General features: G+C 44.4%; 1 protein-coding gene across 2 annotated transcripts in view; it reads right to left on the bottom strand.

Moving 5' to 3' along the window:
* The window catches only part of LOC123378587 (butyrophilin subfamily 1 member A1-like), a 34,768-nt gene extending 6,890 nt beyond the window's left edge, over nt 1-27,878 (bottom strand). The window contains exons 1-11 of one of the 2 annotated variants that reach the window (XM_045032599.1): nt 27,636-27,878; nt 23,406-23,518; nt 20,128-20,475; nt 18,525-18,806; nt 13,499-13,603; nt 11,036-11,056; nt 8,950-8,970; nt 6,637-6,657; nt 4,212-4,232; nt 2,557-2,577; nt 58-78 (exon numbers count right to left, since the gene is read on the bottom strand). In XM_045032599.1, the coding sequence (XP_044888534.1) occupies nt 58-78; nt 2,557-2,577; nt 4,212-4,232; nt 6,637-6,657; nt 8,950-8,970; nt 11,036-11,056; nt 13,499-13,603; nt 18,525-18,806; nt 20,128-20,475; nt 23,406-23,505 (961 nt within the window). In that variant the 5' untranslated portion in view covers nt 23,506-23,518; nt 27,636-27,878. The remainder of the gene's footprint in view (nt 1-57; nt 79-2,556; nt 2,578-4,211; nt 4,233-6,636; nt 6,658-8,949; nt 8,971-11,035; nt 11,057-13,498; nt 13,604-18,524; nt 18,807-20,127; nt 20,476-23,405; nt 23,519-27,635) is intronic. The other variant, XM_045032600.1, reaches the window with a different exon arrangement.

Genomic DNA, 27,878 nt, shown 5'->3' with positions numbered 1-27,878 from the left:
CTTTACTGCCTAAAACTTCATGTAAGATGTTTCATTAGAAGAAAAAACAGAACTTACTGATATTGTCAAGGTGTTTCCCTAAAATAAAACAAAAACAAATACAAATTATATCATTCATTTAATATTTTCATTTAAATTATTTACGAACTTTAAGTGAATAAAATTTTCAAGGATTTTTTTTCACTTTTAAATTAATTCCCAGTATCAAGATCATCAGTACTAACATTTTCTTTCATGTTGCATTACCCTTATGGATTCACTACACATACAGATCAATCCTTTCAAAGGTTGACAGCTCTGAATTATTTGTAGGATTCAGGCCAATCCTGCTTCACAGACCCTAATCTCCTGTTGGCTTCACTGGTAATTGAGAGTGCAAAGACAGCAGGATCAAATCCTAAAATGCAAATAGTTTGTTGATATGACTTGAGCCTTCAATATTTATTTGCTTCTCTAGCTAGGGAGGTTGTGAAATCTCCATCACTGGAGGTTTTTAAGAACAGGTCAGACAAACACTGTCAGGGACGGTCTAGGTATGCTTCACCCACATGTACCAAGGCAGGATGGGGGGAAGTGGCAGGACTAGAAGACCTCTTGAGGTCCCTTCCAGTTCTGCATTTCTACAATTCTCTGGGTCTTTATTAGCGCTGTTGCTTTTACTATAAAGATTACTGGCAGTATTTTCCTAGCTCTGTTCCCACTGAAGTTAATGGGAGTTTCACCACTGACTTCAGTAAGAGCAAATTTAGGCCAGTCCCGGGTGCTTTTGATAATGCCAGTCTAATCGGTTTAGACTGTCCCTTGTATGCCACAACTTGATTACGTTACGGCCCAATTCAGGAAAGCACTTACATAAGAACATAAGAACGGCCGTACTGGGTCAGACCAAAGGTCCATCTAGCCCAGTATCCTGTCTACTGACAGTGGCCAATGCCAGCTGTCCCAGAGGGAGTGAACCTAACAGGAAATGATCAAGTGATCTCTCTCCTGCCATCCACCTCCATCCTCTGACGAACAGAGGCTAGGGACACCATTCTTACCCATCCTGGCTAATAGCCATTTATGGACTTAGCCACCATTAATTTATCCAGTCCCCTTTTAAACATTGTTATAGTCCTAGCCTTCACAACCTCCTTAGGTAAGGAGTTCCACAAGTTGACTGTGCGCTGCGTGAAGAAGAACTTCCTTTTATTTGTTTTAAACCTGCTGCCTATTAATTTCATTTGGTGACCCCTAGTTCTTGTATTATGGGAATAAGTAAATAACTTTTCCTTATCCACTTTCTCCACATCACTCATGATTTTATAGACCTCTATCATATCCCCCCTTAGTCTCCTCTTTTCCAAGCTGAAGAGTCCTAGCCTCTTTAATCTTTCCTCGTATGGGCCCCTCTCCAAACCCCTAATCATTTTAGTTGCCCTTCTCTGAACCTTTTCCAGTGCTAGAATATCTTTTTTGAGATGAGGCGACCACATCGGTACGCAGTATTCGAGATGTGGGCGTACCATGGATTTATATAAGGGCAATAATATATTCTCAGTCTTATTCTCTATCCCCTTTTTAATGATTCCTAACATCCTGTTTGCTTTTTTGACCGCCTCTGCACACTGCGTGGACATCTTCAGAGAACTGTCCACGATGACTCCAAGATCTTTTTCCTGACTCGTTGTAGCTAAATTAGCCCCCATCATGTTGTATGTATAGTTGGGGTTGTTTTTTCCAATGTGCATTACTTTACATTTCTCCACATTAAATTTCATTTGCCACTTTGTTGCCCAATCACTTAGTTTTGTGAGATCTTTTGGAAGTTCTTCACAATCTGCTTTGGTCTTAACTGTCTTGAGCAGTTTGGTAAGCTTAAACACACTTAAGCATGTGTTTCAAGACTAAAGTTAAACACTTGCTTAGGTGCTATGCTGAATTGGGGCCTCGGCCTATAATCACTTGGATGCTACAGCGAACAATAAAACAGCATCAGAGTTTCTGTTGGAAACTTTATTTCTGTTCCCTTTCATGTTTCTTCCATTGCCTTTTGGTGACCTTAGTGCATAGTGAACCTTGGGGAGGGAGGGGGACTGCGCTGGAGAACAGAGTTAAAATTCTTAATGTGAGATGACTGTCACGGCGTGTGGGGGAGTCCGGCTCTGCACCCCTCTGCCTGGGACTCGCAGTGACTCTCAGCCAGCCAGTAAAACGGAAGGTTTATTGGACACAGGAACACAGGCTACAGCAGAGCTTGGAGACACAGCCAGGACCCCTCAAACTGGTCCTTCTGGGGGTGCAGGGAGCTTAGTTCCCAGCTTGGGGATTCCCTGCACTGCACCCCCCAGCCCCAAACCGAAACTGACCCAACCCTCTCCAGCCGCTCTCTGCCTTTGTCTAGCTTCCCGGGCCAAGGTGTTGACCTCCCCTCCCCCCTGCCTAGCTCAGGTTACAGGCTCAGGTCCTGTCCCTCACCTAAAGTCCTCCCTGGCTCTCCCATCCCCCACACAGACAGTCCCTACTCCATTACAGTGACTATTTACAAAAGGGAAGATGAGGAAAAAGCTAACTTACCAATTTCTGCCTGCAATCTCCCTAAGGAAAGAAGAAAAAGCAAAACAGATACAAATAGCTAGAATGCCCTGCTCCTGTCCAGGTGCCGACAGATAGTTTTCATTATAAGCACAAAAGTATTCACACGTATGATTGTATATGTTCCCAGTATTGTATATGTTTCCCCTAAGGTTACATGTCAGAAATGTGTTAGATATGCCCAATTTTGCAAATCTTTATGCACAGGAAGAGCATTATTCACATGTGTAATCCTGTGTAGGGTCGGGCTCTTAAAATTATTTTAAAAGCATTACGATTTTGATGGGTGGAATATGTTTTTGTCTACTCACTTGTTACTGAATTTTTTTCCATTTTTTTGTGCATTCCAAACTCCTATTAACTACTCTGGGAGTTATACATGTGGAAAGAATGAAAAACTAGACCTTAAAATCACTAATACTTTACTAACAATTTGAGGATATGGCTTGTTTTTCTATTTTTCTTGTTAACAGAATAAGAGCTGTTAGCAGCTGTGTAACTCAGTGAATTGTTGATTTTTCTGTTTAGTGGCCAAATTGACCATTGACGCCCCCCCGCCAACGTTTGTTGTTTCAGGTTGTTTTTTCCTTCATGAAATGAGGAATGAAAAAAACAAAACAGTTTGGTTGAACAAACTGTTTTGAATATCAATTTGAATGGCTATTTTGAAACAAAATATCAATTCAGATTGACACTTTTGAAATGAAACATTGATTTGAATTCACATTTTTTAAACAAACCATTTTACCATTTCTGAATTCTTAAGTGTTTTCCGTTGAAATTATTGAGTAAATTCAGCCCAAATTTGCAAATACTTTCAGGGCCCTGAAAAACATATTTCAGTGAATTTACAATCCCCCCCTCAAAAAAAGAGAAGAACCCCCCCCCCCACCCCAGCCCAGCCGTACACCTTATGCCGAAGATTACACCTTGGGCAACACATTCCAGCATTTTTATAACAATAATTAATAATGATGTGGCTGAGGCAGAAGACTGGATTTTCTGCTACTCTGTGGGCCCCTTTGATGTCTAGACTAAAAAGCAATTGGATCTCCCAAGCTGAAGGCTTCCCCGGTGTGATGGAGTCCCTAGCAGGCCCGGATCTGGTGTACTCAACTTCTCAACATTGTGCTAGGTGCTGTGATCCGAGCTTGGATTTTCCAGGTTTTAAGGGACCCAAGTTTCACTGACATTCAGTGGCAAGTGAGTGCCTAACTGCCTTAGGTGCTTTTGAAAATCCCAGACTTTAAATGTATTCACAGATCCTGGGGTGTCCTGTCATATCCCTACAGGTGAATTAAGCCTACAGTGCTCACTAGGGCTTTGTCTACACTACGCAGCTTTTAGTGACATGACTGTCGGCAAAGCCCTGTCGCTAAAAGTCGGGCAGCGTAGCTGCTGTTTGGTAGCTCTTTGGCTGATAAAATATTTCCACTCCCAATGAGCAGTGTTCGCTCTCTCCTGCCAACAACGTGCTGTTCACACTGGCACTTGTTGTGGCAAAACGTTGGTCTTTCGGGGGGAAAGAGGGTTAACACCTCTGAACGACAACAGTTTTGTTGTTCAGTCACCAGAGTAGACACAGCCTAGCATGCAACTCCACACAAACCATTGCATCAGAGGAGGTCATAACTTACTAATTTCTTCTTGGAGTTCACCTTGAAAACAAAGGGAAAGAACTAGATAAGTAAATGAAAGCCTATCCCGAGCTTTGTTTCATTGCATATGGCTCTCAAGGTCAGCGTTCATTATAAGCCCTCTAATTGATTACTTTGACCCCAATCCCTAACGGGCAGTTTACTGTAACCCCGCTGAGCGCCACGACTTCAACGGGACAACACCTTGAGAAGGAAGCTCAGTGTGTGCCTAAGTCTCCGTAGCCTGGGCACCGGAATTACTGTTGATTTCCAGGGGACAATGCACAGCAGTGCAGATCGGTGTCTGCAGGGTCAGGGTCTCTGGTCGTATTTTCTTTGTAGAACAGGAAGAGCAGATCTACACCACAGGCGCCTGTTGGCATAGCGATGTCAGCCAGGAGCGGGGGAGACGGAGGCGCCGACTTCCCAAATTCCCTGGGTTGCTGGACCCCTGCTCTGTCCCAGGCTCCCCTCCCCAGCCCCAAATCCCCACTCCTGCCCTGCCTCGTCCCACCCCCACCCCACCCCTTCCCACCCCATTCTGCCCCCTCCCCCGCCTCTTCCCGTCCCTGCTCCACCACCCCCACCCCAGCACCTCCTGCATGCCACTGAACAGCTGATTGCAGCACGTGGGAGGCACTAGGGGGAAGGGGAGGAGCTGACTGGCAGAGCTGCCGGTGGGTGCTGAGCACCCACTGGTTTTTTCCACGGGTGCTCCAGCCCCGGAGCACCCATGGGGTTGGCAGCTGTGTGGGGAGGTGGGGGTGGTAAGTGACTCCCACATTTGGGGAGGCTAAGCCTGAGCACTGGAAGCTCCCTACGTGTGGGAGGGGCCACCGGTGCCTGGACTGTGGCCACGATCCCTGCCCCACCTGAGGCCAGCCCTGCTCAGCCTCCTCCCCGTGAGGCCCTGCCTATACCCCACCCCCCACTCCACCCCAACCCCGATCCTGCTCGGCCCCCTCCCCCAAGGGGTCCCACCACCCACACCCTCCGCCTGAGGGGCTCTGCCACCCGTGCCGTGGCCCCCACCCCCAAGGGCCCCCGTCCTGTCACCAGTGCCTCTCTGGGGAGCAGAATCACGAGACGGTGGCGGGCGGGGGGGGATTCAGGGGGAAGGGGAGGAGAAGGGGCAGAGACATGTGAGAGGCAGGTGTGGGGGGTGCAGGGGAAAGGGGTGCAGAAGTGTGGGGGTGCCAGGGAAGGGACAGAGAAGCATGAGAGGCAGGTGGGGGCCGTGGGGGCCGTGGTGAAGAGTCACAAAGGGCAGGTGAGGGGCCCCCAGGAGAAAGGGGCGGAGAAGCGCGAGAGGCAGGTGTGGGGGGTGCGGGGGAAGGGACGGAGACGTAGGAGTGGTGGGCCATGGGGTAAGAGGCAGGGCGGGAAGAGGAGCAGCCTGGGTCGAGGGGAATGCAGGAGTGGGGGTCTCAGGGTGGAGTGTGGGCAGGGCCATGGGCCGAGCGCCCAAAGGCAGCAAGCCAGCCGACAGCTCCAGAGAGGGGTGCCCTGCATCCTGTTTGGGAAGGCACCCACGTCTCCCCGGCCCATGATACCCACTGCCCGTGTGGGGAGGTGTGAGCCCTGACTGACCCGGCTGTGCTGTGGAGATCCACTTATAACGGCAAAACAGCGCTATTACCAGGGTCGCTTGTTTCGCTTGGGGCGAGGGGGGCGGGGGCGGCTTTACTATATCAGTTCAAAGCGCAGCTTTGCTGGCACAAGCTCCATCTGCACTAGGAATGCTTTCCACTACCATACACTGGAATTCCTATACCAGTACAGTGCTCCTGGCGGAGACACAGCCTCAGGCTGCAGGTGAAAAGTGCATTATGGTTTCCCTGGCCTGAAAACACTTAGGCATGTAAGAAAAATGTCTCATGAACACAAGTGTCTGAAGGACTGGAGCATTACTTCCAAAGGGTTACCGGTTGGAATGGCCTGGTCACTAATTATTACTAGAGAAGGAGACACAGCACTGGAATTCAGGTGACGTGAGTTCTAATCATGGTTCTGCCACCGGCCTGCTGGGAGACCTGGGCATGTTAGTTGTCCCTTCTGTGCCTCAGTTTCATGATCATGAACTAAAGAGCTTTGACATCTACTGATGAAATCTCTTTACATAAGAGCTAGGTACTATTATTGCTTACTAGTCTTTCGTAAACCTTCACTCTTTGGGAGCCTCCTGCTCCCTTCACTTTCATTGGGAGTATGAGCTATACAGGAGTAAGTGAAAGGTCAGTTCTTAAAAGTATTTTAAAATCCTGGTTGCACTATGACTTCCCATAACATAGCATGGGGATTATTGTTAATAAGTTATTGACGTTACCTGTGGTTTTCCAGTTGATGTTGTTCTTTAAATAAAAAAAACTTAACAGTGCACAACTTCACATAAGAGGTGATATTGGGGGAGGGGAATGAAACTTACTGATATTTTCAAGAAGTTTCCCTAAAATAAAACAAATGGATAAAGACATTACTTAAGATTTTTTTCACTGAATAGAGATATTAAGGAGTTTTCCATTTTATTTTGATTTACAGTTTTAAGAAAACCAGTAATCAAATTAGAACTTCCACCACTGCAACAAACTATCCAGGGAAGTGATGGATTCTCCATCTCCTGATGTCTTCAGACCAAGACTGGATGTCTTTCTGAAAGATCTGCCCAACACAGAGCATTGGACTCAATACCGGGGTAACTGGGTGAAATACTCTGGCTTGTGTTATGCAGGAGGTCAGACAAGATGATCTGATGGTCCCTTCCAGGCTTAAATCTATGAATGAATTACATTTGGATTCATGATACAAGGTGGGTGAGGTAATATCCTTTATTGGATCAACCTCTGTTGGTGAGAGAGACAGGATTTTGAGCCACACAGACCTCTTCTTCAGGTCTGGGAAAGGGACTCTGAGCTCATAGCTAAAAGCAAGGTGGAACCGATTAATTAGCATATATTGTAAGGGACCATTCAAGGTAGTGTCCCATTAACATCTGCAGTCACGGGACAAAAAGAAAGGGTTAGTGAGTTACGGATTGTTGTCAAAAATCCAGTGTGTCTAGCCACCAGGCAGTGCAGCAGAGGATTCCAACAGGGTGGAGGCACCCACATGACAGATTTACATCAAGACCAGCCAGCTGTGGTTGATGAGTCATTAAGGAGAATCAACTCTTTCAGTGGGCATCTCCAGAGGATGGTGCACAGTGGAGGCCCAGGGACTCAGCGGGGCACGTAAGACACGTGATCCCTGACTCCATGTTTGTGCCAGTAACTTTCCATGCATACAGGCTGAGGGTATAGAAGTGGAGACAGTGACATAATTTCTTTGCCTCTTCCCTGTTCCACATTTCTGGACGGGGCGGCTCCAGGCACCAGCACGCCAAGCGCGTGCTTGGGGCGGCAAAATGCCTAGAGCCGCCCCTGTTTCTGGGCTGCAGTTTCTAACAAAGAAGGGCTTTGAACAATGGACTGAGGACCCCAGTATTTGGGATGATCCAGAGAGGCTTATTGCAAGCTAGCAGATTCAACATCACTGCTATTATCCTGGCCTACAGACTCTGAAACGAACTGCAATGTATCTGATTCGTTTTAATCTCAACTCTCTTCCTTTTGAAAACTATGAATAAAGCTTTCGGTTTTAGTTACTAAAGGATTGGCTATCGGTGGGATCTGGGGGGGAAGATCTGGAAGAACCTAATAGATGTGATTTCTGGTTTTAATAATCACGTATCACAGAAGGCTGGTTTGTCTGGGTGGTGCATGAGGAGCTAGAGGGGACCGTGTGTGGCTTCATAAGAACTAGAATAACGATTCGGGAGCATCCCTGTGTTACTGGCTTGGTATGTTCTTTTCACCACCAGTGAGGGGCACATGCCCTGTTTTCTGGCAGTCTGACCTGAGACTGGAGTTCTTGCTGTGTCCCATATCAGGCAGTGTGACACAGACGATTGCAGACCAAGCAGGGGGGCTAGTTCCAGAGCTCACAGAGAATGTGCTGCCAGTTGCCTTCTCCCCAACCCCAGAGGTGTCTAAATCCCCTAGGCACCTGCCTTTGGGCATGCACACAACAGAGGCGCTCAGATCTAAGGCTTGGGGAGATACTCTGGCTAGGCATCCCCCTGTCTAGCCTATGGGGCCTGATCCAGTAGGCATGCCCAGACCACACATTACACACACAAATGCTGTGAGCCACCAGATCAGGAAGATTGAATGAAAGTGAGAAAGAGAGTGTCAGTGCATCTATCCCAGAATACCCAGTTGCTAGGGCACTCACCTAGGGTGTGGCAGACCCAAGTTCAAGTCCCCGCTCCTAATCAGGCAGAACAGGGATTTGAAAACAGCTCTCCCACATCCCAGGTGACTGCTTTAACCACTGAGCTCCAAGTGGCTGAAGCAAATTGAAGGGGAGAGGACTGCTGACCAGAAGAGTTGGAGGGAATTTATACTTCCTGCAGCCCCAGAGCAGCCCTCTTTCACCTGTACTGGGCTGGCAGCACCCACCCACCTGGAAAAAGGACAGGGTTCCTTCATGACATGGTGTGAGCATTATGGCTATAGTGAGGTGGGGGGCTCTCTGTCTGGAGTTAGGAATTGCAATTCTTAAGTCTCTTTTAGGACCTAGCCCTTGGTGAGTAGATTAAAACAAATCTAACTGATACAAATGAGCACAGAAGATTATACTAGATACCTCCTGAGGTCCCTTCCAACCCTGAGATTCTATGACTAAGAAGAATGTAACTTACGTTTTTCAGCCTGGATCTTCCCTAAGGAAAGAAGAAAGATAAAACAGAGTAAAAAAGAAATATCACAACACTGAGCTTCTGTTTGAGTGCAGACCTAGTGAAAGGACCATTTTTATTCTAAGCATTCTAATCACTTACATGGCTATTATGCTTGGCAGAATTCAATTTTTTTAAATCTTGATGGATAATGTTTATTTTAAGCTTTTTATATGTTTATCTATTTTATATTTATCTGAATCCCTACAGTCAAGGGAAATTGGGGGTGGTGGTGGTGTCAGACAATAATTTGAGGACACTAGACATGAGATTGAGAAAGGTCAATTTTTATAACCATTAAAACCCAAATTCCCAGTGACTATTTGTCAATGTGGCCAATCCTGAGAATGTATATGGGAGGGAAGTTACTCACCTGCTTGAGGGCCGACCGATACACAATTGTAGAACTGGATGGGAAACATTTTTCTTGCCCCTCAAAATGTCTCAAGAACTACGGACTTGTCAGCAGTTTCATGAGACCTCTCCCAAATGTATTTGAGCAGACTGTATGTCAGTTATTGTTCACATGCAACTGGCTAACCCTCCCTCCCCCCATTACAATTAAAACTATGAATAATTTTAAAAAGTATTTTCAAGAGCTCAACTTTTCTTCCCAGCTCAAATCAAGACAAAAAGTCAAAAAATCCCCTGAACTTCCACAAACTGAAAAACAGAACTTTATTTCAGTTCATGTCAATCAATCAATGTTCTGTTTCAATAATTTCACCATGACCTGCTAAGTCCTGTTAAAAATACAACCCGCTTTGTCTTCATCAGGGATTTTACCTCTGGTTAGCTAACACATATAAATCCAATGTTAGCATCTTGTTTTCCTAGTGAAAATGCACGCGTAGGAATCTTAGAAAATCTCACTCTGTGAACACTGATCCAGCAAATGTTTATGCACATGCATAAGAGTTTGCAGGACAGGGGCGTAAGGTATTTAAATGTGTCCTGACTGCAGAGATGCTGAGCACAAAGCTCAATGGGAGTCTCTCCGAGCGATGGGTGAATATTGAGGCATTCCTCTCTCTAACTTCAGGCTACTATGGGTACTTCTGCATTGCACACTCCTTACCGAAGCATGCAGAGTACCAGCACGGCATGCCCCCTCGCCTGGGGACTAATAGCTGTGTAGATGGTGAGGCACTGCCTACGTGCATAGAGCACAGACATTCCTGAACCTGAGGGCTATGCACTCTACACAGCTCTACACACCCGAACAATTCTTCCCCCACTTACGCTGCTGCTTTTAGCACTGCAGTGTCCCGCTGTCACCCTGCTTCTGGAGCCTTTCCTCACTGCCTCCTCCCTGCCAGAGCCTTTCACTGACTCAGACCACATTGCAGTGTGGGCACTGCCTGCTTTTCACGATGGCCTTGTCTACACTACCACGGTAAATTGACCTGTTACACTACTCTAGCTACGTGAATAACACAGCTGGAGTCCATGTAGCTTAGGATGACTTACTGCGGTGTCTGTACCACCCTGCGTTGACGGGAGATGCTCTCCCATTGACTTACATTAATCTTCTCATTCCGGTGGAGTACTGGAGTCGACCGGAGAACAAATCTGCAGTTGATTTAGTGGGTCTTTACCCACTAAATCGAACCCCGCTGCAATCAATTGCAGCAGCGTCGATCCCTGGTAAGTGTAGACATGGCCTATTATATGTAGCTACATACACCCTACATTTCACTTCAAGTGGTGCGAAGTCTACACAGCCTATATGTGATTCATCAATCCTTATTTGCTCTGGCGCATCTCTACCCTGTGGCATTGGGATTGTGATAAGTGTACCCCCTCTGCAAATCAAGCCAGTCCAGGGGATTTCAAGTTTGGCACCCAAAAACTAAGGTATCCAAAGTCACTACTTGTAGTCACATTTGAAAATGTAGGGCAACATTTCCGTTCACTTTAGGCCATGAAATTATGTCTGCCTGGACTTGCAAACATTTCATTATTTTAAAAAAATTATATGAAATAATCAAATTAAAACACTGTCAGACACACACAGGTATGAGGGAGTGAAGCAGAGGGAATAACTTACCAATTTCTGCATGAAGGTTTCCTAAAACAAAACAAACCGGTGTAAGTGAGTATAGATTACTTAGGCTCTTTGGTTTCAGTAAATACATCTAAAGAAAAGTCTTCATAGCCTCATGATATAGTTTCATTCTATTTTTATGCTATTAAACATTCTTAATGATTCCACTGTGTCTGTAAAATGGCATAAAGAAGCTACGATAATAGAACAACATTTTACACACATTTTGCATTCACTTTCAGCATCAAGGCAAATCCAGTCAGGTGTAAATCATGTAGTAACCTTGAAAATCAAGAATGCTTCATAAATCATTCCAGAGAAAGATGTGCAAGCCTCAAAGAATAAAAACAAATTAATATCTGGAGAACATGATGTGCATTTAGAGCCAGATATTTAAAGGTGTTTAGATGCCAAACTCCCATTGATTTTCATGGGATTCAGGCACCTATATACTTCCAAATATCTGACTCTAAGTGTTTCTTTCATAATAACTGCATCTTGTCAGCAGTTCTCCATCTGTTTAACACTTCTTGAACTCCAAAAGGGGTCAGTTTCCCCTTCCTATCTTTGCATTACACCAGTTTACTGATGCAGAAATCAGGGCTGAAAAGTGTATCTACACACAAACTCTACTTATAGTGACTTAGAACTTTCTCAAGTTGTCTTTTGTCATGAGCTATCTCATGCTTGGTATCCGCCCCCACGCAATATTGTTGTTGTAGAAAGTTCAATGAATACTTCTTCAAATATTTTGTTTTCTATTACAATTTTTTTCACAAAAGTAGGTATTTAATCAGTCAAATAGCCCTTGGGTATTACACAGCACACACATAGTGTATCAGCATTATCAACTCCAAGTTTTCAAACAGCCTGACTCAGGCCTCGACTCATGGGATTGGGTTAAAAAGTGAGATTTAAATAAATGATGTTTTCTTATTCATCTTCTGGTGTTTGAGCTGCTAGTAACCATGTTAATCTGGGAGGCTGAAGAACCCCCATCGTAAGAGGTTTTTAAAAAACAGTTAGACAAACATGTCAGGGATGCTCTTATTTAATCCTACCACCGATGAACTAAGGGATGAACTAAGTGACGCCTCAAAGTCCCTTCCAGTCTTACATTTCTATCATTCTATGGCTTTGACCTTTTCTCCTCAACCATAACTGTCGGTATCAGATTTTTTTTTAAAAGGTTGAGATTCTCTCACAAATAGATTTTTCCAATTGCTGCAGCTTTGAGTGGGGGAAATGAGTGAGAGACTTGTACAAAAATTGGGAGAACTGGCAACCCCGTTAGTGTGGTGTTCAATGATCACTCAGGCCCAGATGCACAATGAGACTTACGTGCCTGGAAGCCTCTCATCCCCCTGTCCATTTTGTGTGGCGTTGGGCCTACTCTGCCATTGTATTTGCAAGAAATAGCTCAGGTGCCTGAGTGCAGGAGAGGGGCTCGTAGAGAGACACCTCTCTCCAGCTCAACTGAGGTGCCAAACTCGGAGATGGGGCAGGACTCAGACCACACCCCTCTCCTTGGCATCTGCCATTGGCTAGTTTAGATGGCCCTCTGCCTGGCGTTCTGGCTTTTGTGGCTCTCATTCTTAGGTGCCTCTCTCTCCCCAGTCTCATTGAACAGGGAGCCTAACTCGGGCTTTGTGGATCGCAGTGCTGTGCTAGCGATTTTCTGGGTGCCATCGTGATGCTCAGCATTTCAACACTCCAGTCTATTTGTGGCTCCAGGTCCTGGTGCCTCAGCAGAACAAGAGGAAGTACGGGAGGAAGTACAGCGTTCACAATTTGTTCTCCAGTCTGTTCCGTTTGCCAGAGCAGGTTACAGAGTTACAGTCTGTCCTGAATTCTACAAATCACCAGGAGCGCCGATCTATACAGGGCTCTGTGTTAAGTAAACGGTGAAGCATCAGGTATGATGAGATCCAGCCAAGAACTGGAAGAGGGGCATGGAAAGGTGAACGAATTGTACTAGAGGCTCTCTTTGGAGGGGAAGGAGGAGGATTTGGGCTAATTTGGATAACAAACCAAGATTGTCCATGTCATTATTAGGGCCAGACCTCAAATAAATTAGTGGCACAATTGACTAATCACTTTCCCTGCACAGCTACTGTGATAGCACATGCATAACTGCTCAGACTGTTTATCATCAGGATAACCACATGTTCATACTAAACGTATAATGCTGCACCATGGTTATAGCCCTGATTCTGGAAAACAGTTCAGTACATGCTTAATCTTGTGTGTAATCACATCCCTATTCAGCGGAGCCTGGTCCTATATCATTATTATTTTCCCTTCTCCTTTCCTCATCTGCTGCATTTTCAGAGCCTGTCTCTTTCATCCTTTCTATGCTGTTATGTCTAGTCACTTCTGTCTTGTCCATTTACCAAGTATCTTTTCTAAAGAGGAAATCTTTTTTCCCCCTCTTATCACATTGTATTCGCCTCTTTAGGCCTTTACCTCTTAACTTGAAGAGAAAAGCAGCAACGCCTATCAAAACAAAGGAAATAACCAGGAGCAGGTACAGAGCCACCATCCAGGGAGACACCCTTGGGAAAAAAGGACCTGAAAAACAAAACCCCCGAGAGGTGTGGTAGTTTGGGAAAATAAAATACTTGTATCTCAGAAAAATACATCCCGGCAAGATTTATGAGGTAAGGCTGTAAATGCTCTTGTTTGAGCAACAAAAAATGCCAGAAACTGATTTTAAACACTGTTTCAGCTACATAATTACAACAGAGTAGGGAGGGATGAAAGTGCATCAAACAAAGGGAAGTGAGGATCCCATATTTCTAATGTGGAAACCAGCCAGAAGAAAGAGTGGGGGAGGGGAATATGAAAGTGTCACAGAGCAGACGTGAAAGGGCTGGGGGTGGGCGGCGGGGGATGTGTGTGTTTGTTTCTCAACATACTTTTAAAACAATCCCTGCATGTGGAGAAAAAATCAGCACTCCCTGAAGTAATAGCTAAATTTAGCCATGTACAAGTTAATGATCAGAATGCAATGGTGACTGTAATACTGTGAAACACATCACACACACATAGCCATTTAAAATATTAAAGACAGCAAAGATATGAATGGAATAGGAGCTATTTCTGTATCCATCGGCCAAACCCAGGTTCCAACTTTGAGAAAAGTAGAGGAAGGGGAACTGTAGCTCATTTCATTTCTCCATTAAAGTATTGGTTTAATTAATACACATAGGAAGAGAACTGATATTGGGCTTATCAAATTCACCAACCCCCCCCCACAATTTTTTTAATTTTATGTCAATGAAGTTGATAACATTAAAGTTCACTCATGTAATTAGACCTGTACAAATGACAGATTTTTCAGTTTGCTATCAGTTCTGAAAAAATAATCAGAATTTTTGTAAATCATTTTCAGATTGACCCAAAATTATTATGAACCAAAAAGTAAAAATTCATTTTAATTTTGATTTTTTTTCTTTAAATTGTTGCAATTTTAAAAAATAAAACTGGAGGCAATTCAAAAATGAGTCATTTCAATTTGAAAAATCAAACTATGTTTCAAAAATGTCAAAACAACGTTTTGTCTTTTGAGGGTATTTTTTAGATGAACAGTTGAGTGAAACTGACATGAATCCTTAATTTTTTTTTTTCTGAATCTGCATTTTTGCTTGGAAAAAAAGTTTCAGACAAAAATGTATTAAAGTTAGGTTCGGTTTTTCACTTTGGGTTTGGTCCTGTCAGGTATTAAGCAGGACGACGCTGAATAGTATGTAAGTATAACCCCATTGACTTCCTGGACCCAGTCAACCTCTTTGTTTTGTATAAAGAATCCAACCTTAATTACAGTCTTAGCAACATGAGCAAATATTGAGGGTTGAAGTAAGTGCCCAGGTTAGGTGTTCAGGGTGTGACCTGTTTGGGGGGTGCGCATGTCGTTGGGAACAGAATTTGCATTATAATGGGGGGAGAGCCATGGGTTGTGCCCAGTGTGTTTCTTTATCTGTTGCAGGCAGAAATTCCTTGCAACAATGTCTGTCACTGTCAATAGAATTATGATCCATGGACATAACTTGTGTTTCTTTCTGTCCCTTCCACTCTCTGTGTATGGGCTGGAGCCTTACGCTATCACTGGCAGTCACTCTACCAATTCAGGTCAGAGTTCCTCACCATCCAGGTACAGGCAACATATTGATATGTAACCACCAATCCACTCTGCACTAGCTGAAGGGGCTGCAGATTTCTGTGCGCCTCATTCAGTGAGCAAGATGCAATGGCTGGAAGTTGAAAGTAGACAAATCCAGACTACAAATGAGGCACACATTTTTAACAGTGAGGATTATTAACCATTGGCACAACTTACCAAGGGTGGAGGCTGGATTCTGTATCACTGGAAATCAAGATTGGATGGCTTCCCACCCCCCAAAACAGGAATTAAGTCAGGGAAATCCTGTGGCCTGTGTTACACTGGAGTCAGACAAGATGATCACAAAACTTGGCAATGGGCAGACTGCTAGTGTGCTGAGATGACACCCTATTGTGCTAACCAATGGTCTCATTGTTTATTCATACTCCCATGCCTGTCTATAGCCACCTGTTGTCTAAGCAGAGGCCCATTAAGATTTGCTAGGGCCCTGGGCACAAAGGACATTTGAATCCCCCATGCCTAGGGGGCCCAGGGGCACCAGAAGTGGGGGAGCCAGTGGGGCTGTGGCCCCCTACTTTTAAAAGTGGGAGGTCCATGTCCCCCCACTTTTTAACATGGGCTTAGCAGCCTTGGGCAGGCTATGGAGTAGCAGTGGCAGGGGCTAGGCTTCATGGTGGGGGAGATGATCCTCCTGCTCCCCCGAGGCCCTGCCCCCTGGCAAGGCTGGAAGCCAGAGCTGGGCCCTGGTAAGAGCCACGCAGGGAGCCTAGGCCACTATGAGCAGCCTCTCCACCTGCCCTGGGGGCAGAGACATGGGCCAGGAGGTGCTCTCAGGCACCCCAGCCTCCCTCCCAGGGCAGGTGGCAGGTCCAGGCTCCCCAGGGAGTTCTTACCATGGCCTGGCTACAGCTTCCAGCCCGGCCAGGGGGCAGAGCCCCAGGGAGAAGAGAAGCAGTGGCAGGCTGCTGGGGGTGGGGGGAAGATGGGGAGCAGGAGTTACGCTGTTCTGGCACTAGAGCCCCCCCCCCACACACACCCCTACACAGATTCTGGCGCTCCTGTGAAGACCCCAAATTGGCCAGGGCCCCATGGGCCTGTGTGTTAATCCACCACTGATTGTAAGACCCCCTGGGGCGGGGACTTCCTTTTTGTTCTGTGTTTGCACAGCATCTGGCACATGACTAGGGCTCCCAGGCTCTATGGCTGTGATCATCATCATCATCATCACCACCTCCAAATCTGTAAAACCAGCCGTGACCCAGAAACCCACTGGTGCCCTCTGGCAAAGGGTTTGCTACTCCGGGTGAGCAACTGCTGACAGGCCTGGGAAACTCACTGCACCGAACACACCACTTTCACAGTATTTAACGGTCAAGAAAATGATGTAAGGGACTGTCATGAATATAGGGAGAAAGGTAGTAACCTTTATGGATGCCAGCCCAGTCAGTTAACTATAAAATCCTTCTTAGTAGCTGTTCTCTACCTGCTGTACCTGTAAAGGGTTAAAAAGTCTCACTGCGATGCAGAGGTAAACTTAAAATGAGCTGGCACCTGATCAGGGGAACCAGTAGGGAAGCTGGACCTTTTCAAATTGGAAAAATCGGCTGGGTGCAGGGTCTCTGGGCAGAAGAGAGAAAACAGAGAGCAAATATGCTGTAAGAAACTTGAGCCAGGTATGAGAAATCATCTACAGCATCCCTAGAAACTACTCACTGGAACCCCCAGATATGTAAGTAGATTAGGAAATGTTAGAAGATGCGATCAGGGATCTTTTTGCGCTAACCCCAGGTGCTTTCGTTTTGTTTTGCTTGTAACCTTTAAGCTGGACCCAAAGAAAGTCATATTTGGTGTTTAATCCCTAAACATCCTGTTTTTTTCAGATGTGGTTCCTATTTTGTTCTTATAATAAAATTTACCTTTTTTAAAAAAGAATCCTTTGATTCCAACGTCCTTAGACAAAGGGTTGGTCTGTGCTCACATTGCTAAGGCAACTGGTTGGTATTTTATTCTCAAGCCTCCCCAGAAAGGGGGTGAAGAGGCTTGGGGGGATATTTTGGGGAGATAGGGATTCCAAGTGACCCTTCTGTTAATATTTTGTGTAAATCACTTGGTGGTGGCAGCAATACCTGTCCAAGGCAGAGGACTCTGAGCCTTGGAGGAGTTGGTAGAAGATAAGCTTAGGGCGTCATTCGTGCAGGCCCCCACCTTCTGCACTCGAAGTGGCAGAGTGGGGAATTTTAGCCTTGGCAGGGACCAAATAAAAGATTTTGTCATCCTGCTCTTCCTAATGATTGTGAGATGTATGTACAGATGATACTTAAGAAGGTGTGTGTATGTACTGAAAATATGATCTACAAACTGTGTCCCTGGCAGAACGGACAGACAGGTTTCTTCCAGACAGGAGATAAGATGAAAATTCAGTATTGTACGTCAATACAATGGGAGCCTCAGCTGAATACGGAGTAAACAGGAATATTTGAAGAAACCTTGCAGCCAGCATCCAGGAACCAGGGGAGTCATACAGACTTTGAGGAAAAAAAAATGATAGATTCTGGGGTCTAAGAGGAAGACAAGTAAGATATTTTGTTATTCATCCCAGCACTTTTTGCATCCATGAGTGGTGGATCCTAGCCACTGGTGATGCTGGGAAGGACTGTTTTAGGCGAGAAACTATTTAGACAAGGATTTTAGTCTCTTCAAGTTAAGTTTAGCCTCTAATAAGCATGTTATACTTTTGTTTTACGTGTAACCATGTCTGTTTACATTATCTTTACTCTATCTCTTAAAACTTAATCTTTGTCAATAAATTTACGATTGTTTTCACTATAATTATACCTCAGTGCACGGTTGTTATAAAGGACCTGATCCTGAGTTGTATACTAATCAAGCTGTGTGTATACTGTTCCCTTGGGAAGAGTGAACCTGGTAGTGGGGCTGGACACTACAGGGGGATGCTTCAGAGGAGCTTGGGACCTGGGATGCCCCTAGTGTTAACCAGCAAGGCAAAGCCAGGGCTGGCAGATTGTTTGGGGGGTGACAGGCTGGTGGTGCCAGGGAGCTGACACCAGCTTAGCACTCTCTCCCTGAGACAGGCGGTACCATGGGACTCACAGTCTTGGGAACACCCAAGAAAGTGTCACGTTACTTATTCACCCTGGACAAGAGAAGACGACGTGTCTGACATTTAACATTTTCAAAGACATTAACAGTAAATGAAAAGGATGAGCACTCATGAGACCTTTAACAGTAGCTGTCTTTGGTGCAAATACTTTCATATTATTGATCAGTCATAATTTATTTCACCAATTTTCATTTTATGTACTTATTAATTATTGGTGACCACTGTGTGTTGTTTGGATAGTAACTGACCTGCTATATAAACTGTCGACTCCTTTTCTTGGTTGAGGAGGGTGTTCCTGATCTGACAGGACAGGCTCTGGTTAGAAGTCTCTGACAGAATGATAGAACTCTGTGTCTCAAACAGGCCATTAGCCCCTCGGGGTTTTGTTTCTGACAGTGATGTTAAAGGCTGTCCACTGGGATCTCTCCACAGCACCTCAGGCTCTGGGTACCACCCAGCTGATCGACACACCATTCGAATCCCTCCATCCTGATAACCCTCAACGGAGATGAGAGGAGCAGAGCCCAGACCTGAAGGAAAGTGGGATAAACTGCTTAAATTCTCGATGCTAACTTATATGACTATTCAGTATAAAATATAAATGCTTAAATCTCTAATAAAAGGAATGGATGGATTTCCCCTCTGAATTCCTAATACTCATCATCCAGGAAACTATGGCCCGGCTCCAGCAAAAAACTTAACCACATTCTTAATTTTCTCTTCAAACAGATCTTCCAGTGAGATGCCCCGCATTCCCTGATCACCTCCAGTTTGATCTTAAGCCCCATGAAGTTTGAGTTCTGTGAAATTCAGGGGCCAACTCTCTGCTCGTGCTTCTTATCACGACACTTCAGATCTCTTGAACTTCAGTTCTGATGTTTTTGCCTGGGTGGTTGAGGAAGGATGTTCTCTGAGAAGGACTCTAAAGTAAGGAACTAACTTAAGGGCTAGTTGAAGTGTTTGGTTTGAAACTTTTTCTAGGGAGAGTGTGGGAGGTCCATAAAAACTGGAAAACTCTGAAGGAAAAATTTCAATTAAAATGAAAACTCTTATTTGTGTAGAAATGTTTCTGGGAGCTCAGTCCCATTTCTTAGCCAGCTCTAACTGCCCCCATTTCCTTGGCCTTGCAGACCCTTAATCTGATGAATTTTGGAGAGTGTTGCAAAGCTCATCTAGTCTCTCAATATGTTTTTTTTTTATGGGATGTGTTGAATGAGGCTGGGTGGAAGGAAGTGGGAGGGGTTCAATTCATTGTGCTGGGAAGATTTTCTGTTGACAATAACTCAACTTGACAATCAAAGAGAGTTTAGGCATCTGCTGACTATTGTGCTGTACTCAGATTACATCCCCCCCCTACCCCCACCCCCACCCAATGCAAAACAATGTTGAGAGAAGCAGACTGGAGCAAGATGCCTCCTTTTCATTGAATAAACACTGTCTTAGCGTTCAACAGTGGCTGGGATTTGAAAGTGGGTGAATGTGGAAAACACTGAAGTAAATCTAAAGGGCCAGAGGAAGGATCTGAAGGAAGAGGGAATTACTGTGTATGTGGATCCATCTGTTTCAATATGGTTTGGTTCCTTTCCTGTCTCTGGGATTCCCACTATGGGACCAACAGCAGCTTTCTCATACGTGACTACATGGCCACCTAGGAAGCTGTAACCTTTTAAATCTAAAGAGGTCTGGGGTGAGGAGAGGGGGGACAACCTGAGATGCAGAGAGACACGTGTTGAAGATGTCAAACAATTTTTCAGGGCTGCTGGAAGTCTAAATAATATTGTCATGATAATATACAAATGAGGGGGGGAGGGAATGTTGTATCAAAAGGAAACACCAGCCCAAGCTACTGACCTGCTACTTTCAGTTCCAACAGGGATTCTTCATGAAAAACACTTGATCGAAAAAAGCACCTGTACTGTCCTTCATCAGAGGGTCTGACATGGCGTATTCTCAAGGCAACGCTTCCATTGGCAATGTCATCTCTCAGAAATTCTGTCCTTCCCTGATATTCTGGCATCTGCCTTTCATTCTGATCGTCCCCATCACGATAAAGGTGCACAAGGGAATAGAACTGGGACCGGTACCATCTCACCTCCATGTTCTCAGCGCTTACCCTGGGGCTGAGGTGACAGGGTAACACAATGTCCTCACCTGCAGTGGCCATGACAGGGTGGTCAGGTCCAATCACTTTAAATTGTGCTACATTTCATAGCTAAGAGCCAAAGAAAATAAATATTAAAAAATGAACTTTGGATTAAAATGTAATCATTACAAGCGACGTGTTATATGTCATTACAGCTGGTCTAATGCTACTCACCTCAGCTATGAGGAGGCAATAAGACATTGTTTTGCTAACATTAAAATAAAATCTTAAAACTGTTGCAGCCAATCCAGGACCCCCATATTTGGAGCAGAGACTTGAAATTTGGCAGGCAGATAGTGCTGGAAATCAGAGAGGTGACTCTTGTTGGCCCTATGAAAATCCACCCATATTTGGCCAAGTTATAATTCTCTGAAAACCACCATTTGTGCATGTGCAATAGAGATGATTTGTTTATTTCTCATTTGGGTCTGTGTGTCTGTATGGGGGGGGGGTTAGACTCATAGACTTTAAGGTCAGAAGGGACCACCATGATCATCTAGTCTGACCTCCTGCACAACGCAGGCCACAGAATCTCACCCACCCACTCCTGTATCAAACCCCTAACCTATGTCTGAGTTACTGAAGTCCTCAAATTGTGGTTTGAAGACCTCAAGCTGCAGAGAATCCTCCAGCAAGTGACCCGTGCCCCACGCTGCAGAGGAAGGCGAAAAAGGTTGACCAGATCTCCAAAAATTCCATCTTCTTCAAGCAAGCTCCAGCCTCACTGTCTGTTCACTGCACGGACTGTGCTCTGACAGCCAGGCCCTTCCTTCTACACTGAAAGTGATCCCAGGCTCCACTGTGTGGTATTGGACAGGACTGTATCAAGATGCACATGCACACGGGGCCTGAATTCTAGCATGTCCTAACTTCCAGTGCTTGACTTTACAACCTTAACATTCATGTGATTCTGTGTAGGCAATTGTAGGGGGAGCGGGCAGTGACTGCTCTATTTTGGTTGCATAACACACTTTGTTCTTCATTTTCTGGATGTCAAACTTCAGAAGTGCTGAGCACTCAGCGCTTCAATGGAAGTCAATGGAAGTGTCTACTCGATCGTTACAGTAGTAAGGAGTTTAGGCATTAAAAGAGGCTGAGTTTCAATCCTGTCTCAGATCCTGAGTCACTGTGGGGTGTTGCACTTTACTTTTCAGTTTCCCCATCTGAAAATTACCTACCCAACTACTTCCCTTGAGTGTCATAGAGATTAATTAGCTGTCCACAGCGTGCTCAGAACATATAAAAACATGACCTACTCTGAAAGAAATGACACCTCAGACGTCTCACATTGGGGCCTACATTTAATGGTGAACTTTGCAAATTTTGGCCTTAATCACTCCGTGCCTCAGTTTCCCACCCCTAAAATAGTAACAAAGAACAACACAGAACACTCCCGTTTACTCAAATGGCCCGAGGGACGTCTGAAACTTTTGAATGAGCGGGTGTTCGGATAAAGGGAAGTGCTATTTTGAAGTGTGTTGTGGGGCTCCCTGATGAGAGAGGAGACCTGGCTAGTTGCACAGACAGCAGTTTGATCTGGACGCAATGTTGCAGCCATGGAACCCCATTGTGAGTGGATACATTGTTGCATTTGTGTAGCACGAATGAGACTCACTGCTGTAAATTGCTCTCCTTGTTATCTGAACCCCCACTGTTTACAGAGGGGGACACACTGTGGAGTTTCAGATAAAGGGAATTTGGATAATGGGCAGTGTCCTCTACTCTGCTAGCTCACACCGGAAATGAGAAGATCAAACATTCATGTTTGTGAGGCACTCAGGACACTTCAGTGATGGATGCCCTAGAAAAGCCCACAAGGTTGTTCATTTCCTATTCAGTGCAATGAGACACAGCTCCCTCATTCCCTGAGCACCATCCATCCTGTCCCTTGGATACATGAGGAAGGAGTCTGATGGGAAATTAATGTGTGACTGTGTATATACGAGGGAGCTGAATTAATGTTGCACCTGTAATCTTAAATCTGGCATTTCCTAATCTTTGAGTGTTCGACTTTGCACCCTAAATATATACTACACGCCCCCCAAACAAAACAAAACAAAGCAAACTCCCTCCTTTTAACAGAACAACAACATTGCAAGCCTTACTTCAAAGTGCCAATGACAGAGCTCTCCACTTTCCCCAGCTGTAGCTATCGGAGGATTTATCCTGGCACTGGTAGATACCAAAGCCTCTGTGCACTTTCAGCTGATCATTTACGTGGGGTAACATGCTCCTTTTCACCATAATGCTGGCAGTCTCAGGATCCCTACATGCTGAACCTAGCTTGCCTTCCTCCTTGCCCCGCCCAAAATCCCATCGATCAATGTAGTATATTTCAGGAATAGAGAAAATGTCTGCATTATGCCATCCTGCTTTAAATCCTGACAAACTCTTATCTTTTGTACAGGAATTTGGTAAATCGGGAACAGAGCTGTCAGGATTTGTGGGTGGGGAGGAGTAACTGTTTGTGCTACATTGTTTAACATGCTTGCTGAGAAACCTCAATGCCAGCAGTAAGTGGAGAGACTCCAGTGCTTTTAGCTAATGGTTCCAAGGCCATATTGAATAGAAGAGGTGGATGCTGGCAGATGGTATCAGCTGGGCTGCCTGAGATAACAGCTCTCTGATTTAAATAGAGTGCCAGGCAACTGCCAGTGAAAGGTCCCTGATGGGTCAGCTTTTTTTGCTCCTTGGTCTGGCTGACTCCAGATCTGTTGATCTTTAGTCCAGACTGCCAGCCCAGCCCTAACTATTCCCCTCGATTTGGGGAAAGGACAAACTGAATCAAGAATGACTGGGTTTAGATGGAGTGGGAAGATTTCTTTTCTAGATACTAGCGCAGTTTGCAGTTATAGTTTGTGTTCGGTTACATATAAATTTAACTGTATATGTTCCTAAAGGTTGGAATTGACACATATCCATATGCTAAAGATATTACATCTATCACAAGAGCAGACAGCACACTGAAGCCGTGGGAATTTCTTACCTGAGTCCCCTTTGTGAACGGACAGAATAATGAAGAACATGATGTAGCCAGCCCGAGAGGAACTCACCACAGGGCCATGAGGGAAGGAGGAAACCTTCATTTTCCTTATAACTCTATAAGGACAGCAAGAGAGAAAAATGAGCATAATGCAGAGATTGTTACAAGAGAAAGACTGGAGGCTGGAGTATGAAGAATAGATGAATAGGCAAAAAATCTGCACTTTTTCATGATCTTTTGCTATTTTTTGACCAGCTTACAAGAGCTAATCATTTTTTTTCAATGACATCTCAGCAAAAAGTGTATTGACCAACTCTAAAAGGACATGGCCTCTTAAAGAGCACAATGGTAAGTAACTGTGTTTTGATCACCACTGTAAGATTCTACAGAAAAGCTGCCTATAAACTGAAAATCTTATTGCCCCACCGCTTCTTTAAAGCTGCGTAAATAACGGATTCTTCAGTTGGTGGTAGTTCCAATAATAAAATAAATATGACTATTATTTTTTTTAAAGTTAAAAAATTCAGGTTGACTCAAAATCTTTTTTTTAAATAAATTTCAGCAAATCAAGAGGTAAATCTGTATAACATTTCACATTTCATTTGACCCAGAATCATAGAATAGAATCATTGAAATGTAGGGCTACAAGGCCCTCCAGAAAGCCACGAGTCCATCATCCCAGGCTGAGACAGGATTAAGTGTACTTGAAATGAAACATTTAACTTCCTTTGTTTTTTAAAGCTTTGTAATTTAAAAAAATAAAATAAAATTGAAGTAAAATTCTAAATGAAAAGTCATTTTAAATAAAAAATTGAAGCATTTAATTTAAAAAATACTGAAATGAAACTTTTCATTTTTTCTGATTTTTTTCTTTCCTTTTTCTTTTTACCAAAACAATTCAGTGAAATCAACACAGAGTAACTCTGAGCGCCTCCCATCGAGTGTCCCATCACCAGCCACTTGCAGATCAGCTACATGCCATTGTGGGCAGTCTCATCACACCATCCTCTCCATAAACTTACCAAGCTCAGCCGTGGAGTCAGTTAGGGGTTTTGCCCCACTGCTCCCCTTGGGAGGCTGCTCCAGAACTTCACTCCTCTCATGGTTAGAAACGTTCCTCTTATTTTAAACCTAAACTTGTTGTTGGTCAATTTATATCCATTTGTTCTTGTGTCCACACTGGCACTTAGCTTAAATGACTCCTCTCCCTCCCTGGTATTTATCCCTCTGGTGTATTTATAGAGAGCAATCATCTCGCCCCTCAGCCTTCTTTTAGTGAGTTAGGCTGAACAAGCCAAACTCTTTGAGTCTCCTCTCATAAGGTAGGATTTCCATTCCTCGGATCATCCTAGTAGCTCCTCTCTGTGCCTGTTCCAGTTTGAATTCATCCTTCTTAAACATGGGAGACCAGAACTGCACACAGTATTCCAGATGAGGTCTCACCAGTGCCTTGTATAATGGTACTAACACTTCCCTGTCTCTACTGGAAGTACCTCACCAGATGCACCCCAGGATCATGTTAGCCTTTTTCACAGCCGCATCACATTGATGGCTCATAGTCATCCTGTGATCAACCAATACGCCCAGGTCTTTCTCCTCCATTACTTCCAACTGATATGTCTCCAGCTTATAGGAAAAAATTCTTGTTGTTAGTCCCTAAATGCATGACCTTTCACTTTGCACTATTAAATATCATTCCATGTCTATTATTTCAGTTTACAAGGTCGTCCAGATCATCTTAATTATATTCTGGTCCTCTTCCATATTGGCAATCCTCCCAAGTTCTTTGTATTAATCGGCAAATTTTATTAGCACATCCCCACTTTTTGTGCCAAGGTCATTAATGAAAATGTTAAATAAGTTTGGTGCCAATACTGATCCCTGAGGAACTCGACTAGTAACCTCCTTCCAGCCTGACAGTTCCCCTTGTTGTAGTCTCCCCTTTAACCAGTTCCTTGCCCATCTTTCAATTTTCAAGTTGATCCCCAGCTTCTCCAATTTAACTAATAATTTCCCATGTGGAACTGTATCAAATGCCTTACTGAAATTCAGGTAGATTAGATCTATTGCATTTCCTTTGCCTAGAAAATCAGTTATTATCTCAAAGAAGGAGAGCAGGTTGGTCTGGTACAATCTACATTTTGTAAAACCATGTTGTATTTTATCCCAATTACCATTTGCCTCTATGTCCTTAAATACTTTCTCTTTCAACATTTGTTCCAAGACCTTGCCTACAGCTGAGCTCAAACTTACAAGCCTGTAATATCCTGGAACACTTTTTCCCCCCTTTCTAAAAAATAGAAACTATATTAGCAATTCTCCAGCAATAGGATATAACTCCCTAGTTTACAGATTCATTAAAAATCCTTGCTAATGGGCTTGCAATTTCATGTGCCAGTTCCTTTATCTTTAATTCCCTTCACACCCAAGCTAGCTACATTATAATTAGCTTGGCTATGTCTATGTGAGCTGCAGTCAGACCCTTTGTCTTCACTATAAAAAGTTTGAGCAGTTAAACAATATAGCCAACATTTATTTTTCAGTAATAAACTGACATGGAGTTATGTCTCCCTGTCTCTTTCTCTCTCGTCTATCATTTGGGTTTCTTCCATTTGCTGAAGTTTAAGTGCTTTCTATATTCTTGCCATGATCCATTTCGTGGGGCCTTTTCTGAAATTTACATTTTTGGTATCCTTCAGTGGGTTTCAAAATTGTTCAGACCTTGATTTGTGTATGTAACATGATATTTTGCTTCCAGATATTGGAGAACTGGCCATGTTTCTCCTGATATAGCTTGTCTATTTTGTAGTTTGTTAAACGTACAAGTCTGACAATTCATGATCCAGTGTTTGGAATGTGTAAAAATATTTTCAACAGGGTCACGGGAACGACTCCTCTAGAAGGGACATTAGCGTATTTCAGAACCTTCTCACAAACAGGCAATGCTGTTCTAAATCCACATCTTCCTATTTTCTTAGCAATTTACATCTTCACAGGACTGAAAAAAATCGCTTGCTACCATTCCCTGTTGCAGCAGGTGAGTGAATGTTAATAACCCGCTTTTGGCAGGCACAGAAACTGAGACAAAGAACTTGATCCTTCACTCACTCAAGACAGTGGTGACGTCAATGCAGGCAGGGTCAGGCCCAAGAACGGGGGCAGGGAGGGGACTTATTTCTCCAAGGTTTTTATTTGTTTATTATTTATTATTATAAAGAAATTTATTTCACCATGTGACTCTCCAGCCATCAGACTATGCAGCTGAAGAGCAGGATTTGGGGGAGGGGGAATCCTCCTCCATCATGGGGCTGCGTCCTAGGAATCCAGCATGGCCTAACTCTCTCTCTAAGGAAAAGGATAAATGGACACAAATCAGACATTAGGAATGGCAATATACAAAAACCTGTAGGAGACACTTCAACCTCCCTGGCCACACAATAGCAGATTTAAAGGTGGCCATCCTGCAGCAAAAAAACTTCAGGACCAGACTTCAAAGAGAAACTGCCGAGCTCCAGTTCATCTGCAAATGTGACACCATCAGCTCAGGATTAAACAAAGACTGTGAATGGCTTGCCAATTACAGAACCAGTTTCTCCTCCCTTGGTGTTCACACCTCAACTGCTAGAACAGGGCCTCATCCTCCCTGATTGAACTAACCTCGTTATCTCCAGCCTGATTCTTGCTTGCATATATATACCTGCCCCTGGATATTTCCACTACATGTGTCCGACGCAGTGGGTATTCACCCACGAAAGCTCATGCTGCAAAACGTCTGTTAGTCTATAAGATGCCACAGGACTCTTTGCTGCTTTTACAGATCCAGATTAACACAGCTACCCCTCTGATACCTAACTCTCACAGTCAGTTCTCCAGCCTAATTCGGGACTAGAGGCGCACCCTGTAGTGGAGAGATCCCTCTTTCCCTTCCCCTGCACCCCAGGGGTGCTGAAGTAATGTTGCTCAGGGCTCTGTGCTGCCCCTTTACATCACAGATCACTTTCTCACACGAGAAGGATGTGGCTTCCCCCTAGTGATAACACCTGGTCCCCTGATGACCCCTGAAGTGTAAGGAGACAGGACCACCATTCACTACAGTGGCAGAGCTGAAGCTAATTATCGGATATTCCTGGCCCCTTATGCCTGTACTTAAAGCTGGAACATGCTGCTGCCTGAATTACAGCAATAAACACATGTAAATACAGCTAAGAGGAGGTGTGTTTGGGTTTCACTTACCTGTTTAAACTGGCAGAAACTTCTCAGCCGAGTCAGTCTGTGGGGAGTTCCCAGCTTCTCCCTCCTCAGAGTCAAGCCAGAAGGTCTTTTTGTTTGTTTGTTTTCCCATGACATATTTCCAGTTTTGTTTCAGGGCATTAAAGTTTTTCCCCAGCTCCTTGATGTTCCTCAGATCTTACAGACTTTAATTCTGAATGATTTTTAATCAGCATTTCATGTGCCTCTCTCTACTGCAGTGACAGA

Source organism: Mauremys mutica, chromosome 10, assembly GCF_020497125.1.
Source record: "Mauremys mutica isolate MM-2020 ecotype Southern chromosome 10, ASM2049712v1, whole genome shotgun sequence".
NCBI classification, from domain to species: domain Eukaryota; kingdom Metazoa; phylum Chordata; order Testudines; family Geoemydidae; genus Mauremys; species Mauremys mutica.
The sequence above is the reverse complement of the archived record's forward strand: the minus strand, read 5'-3'. Positions and strand labels throughout refer to the sequence as shown.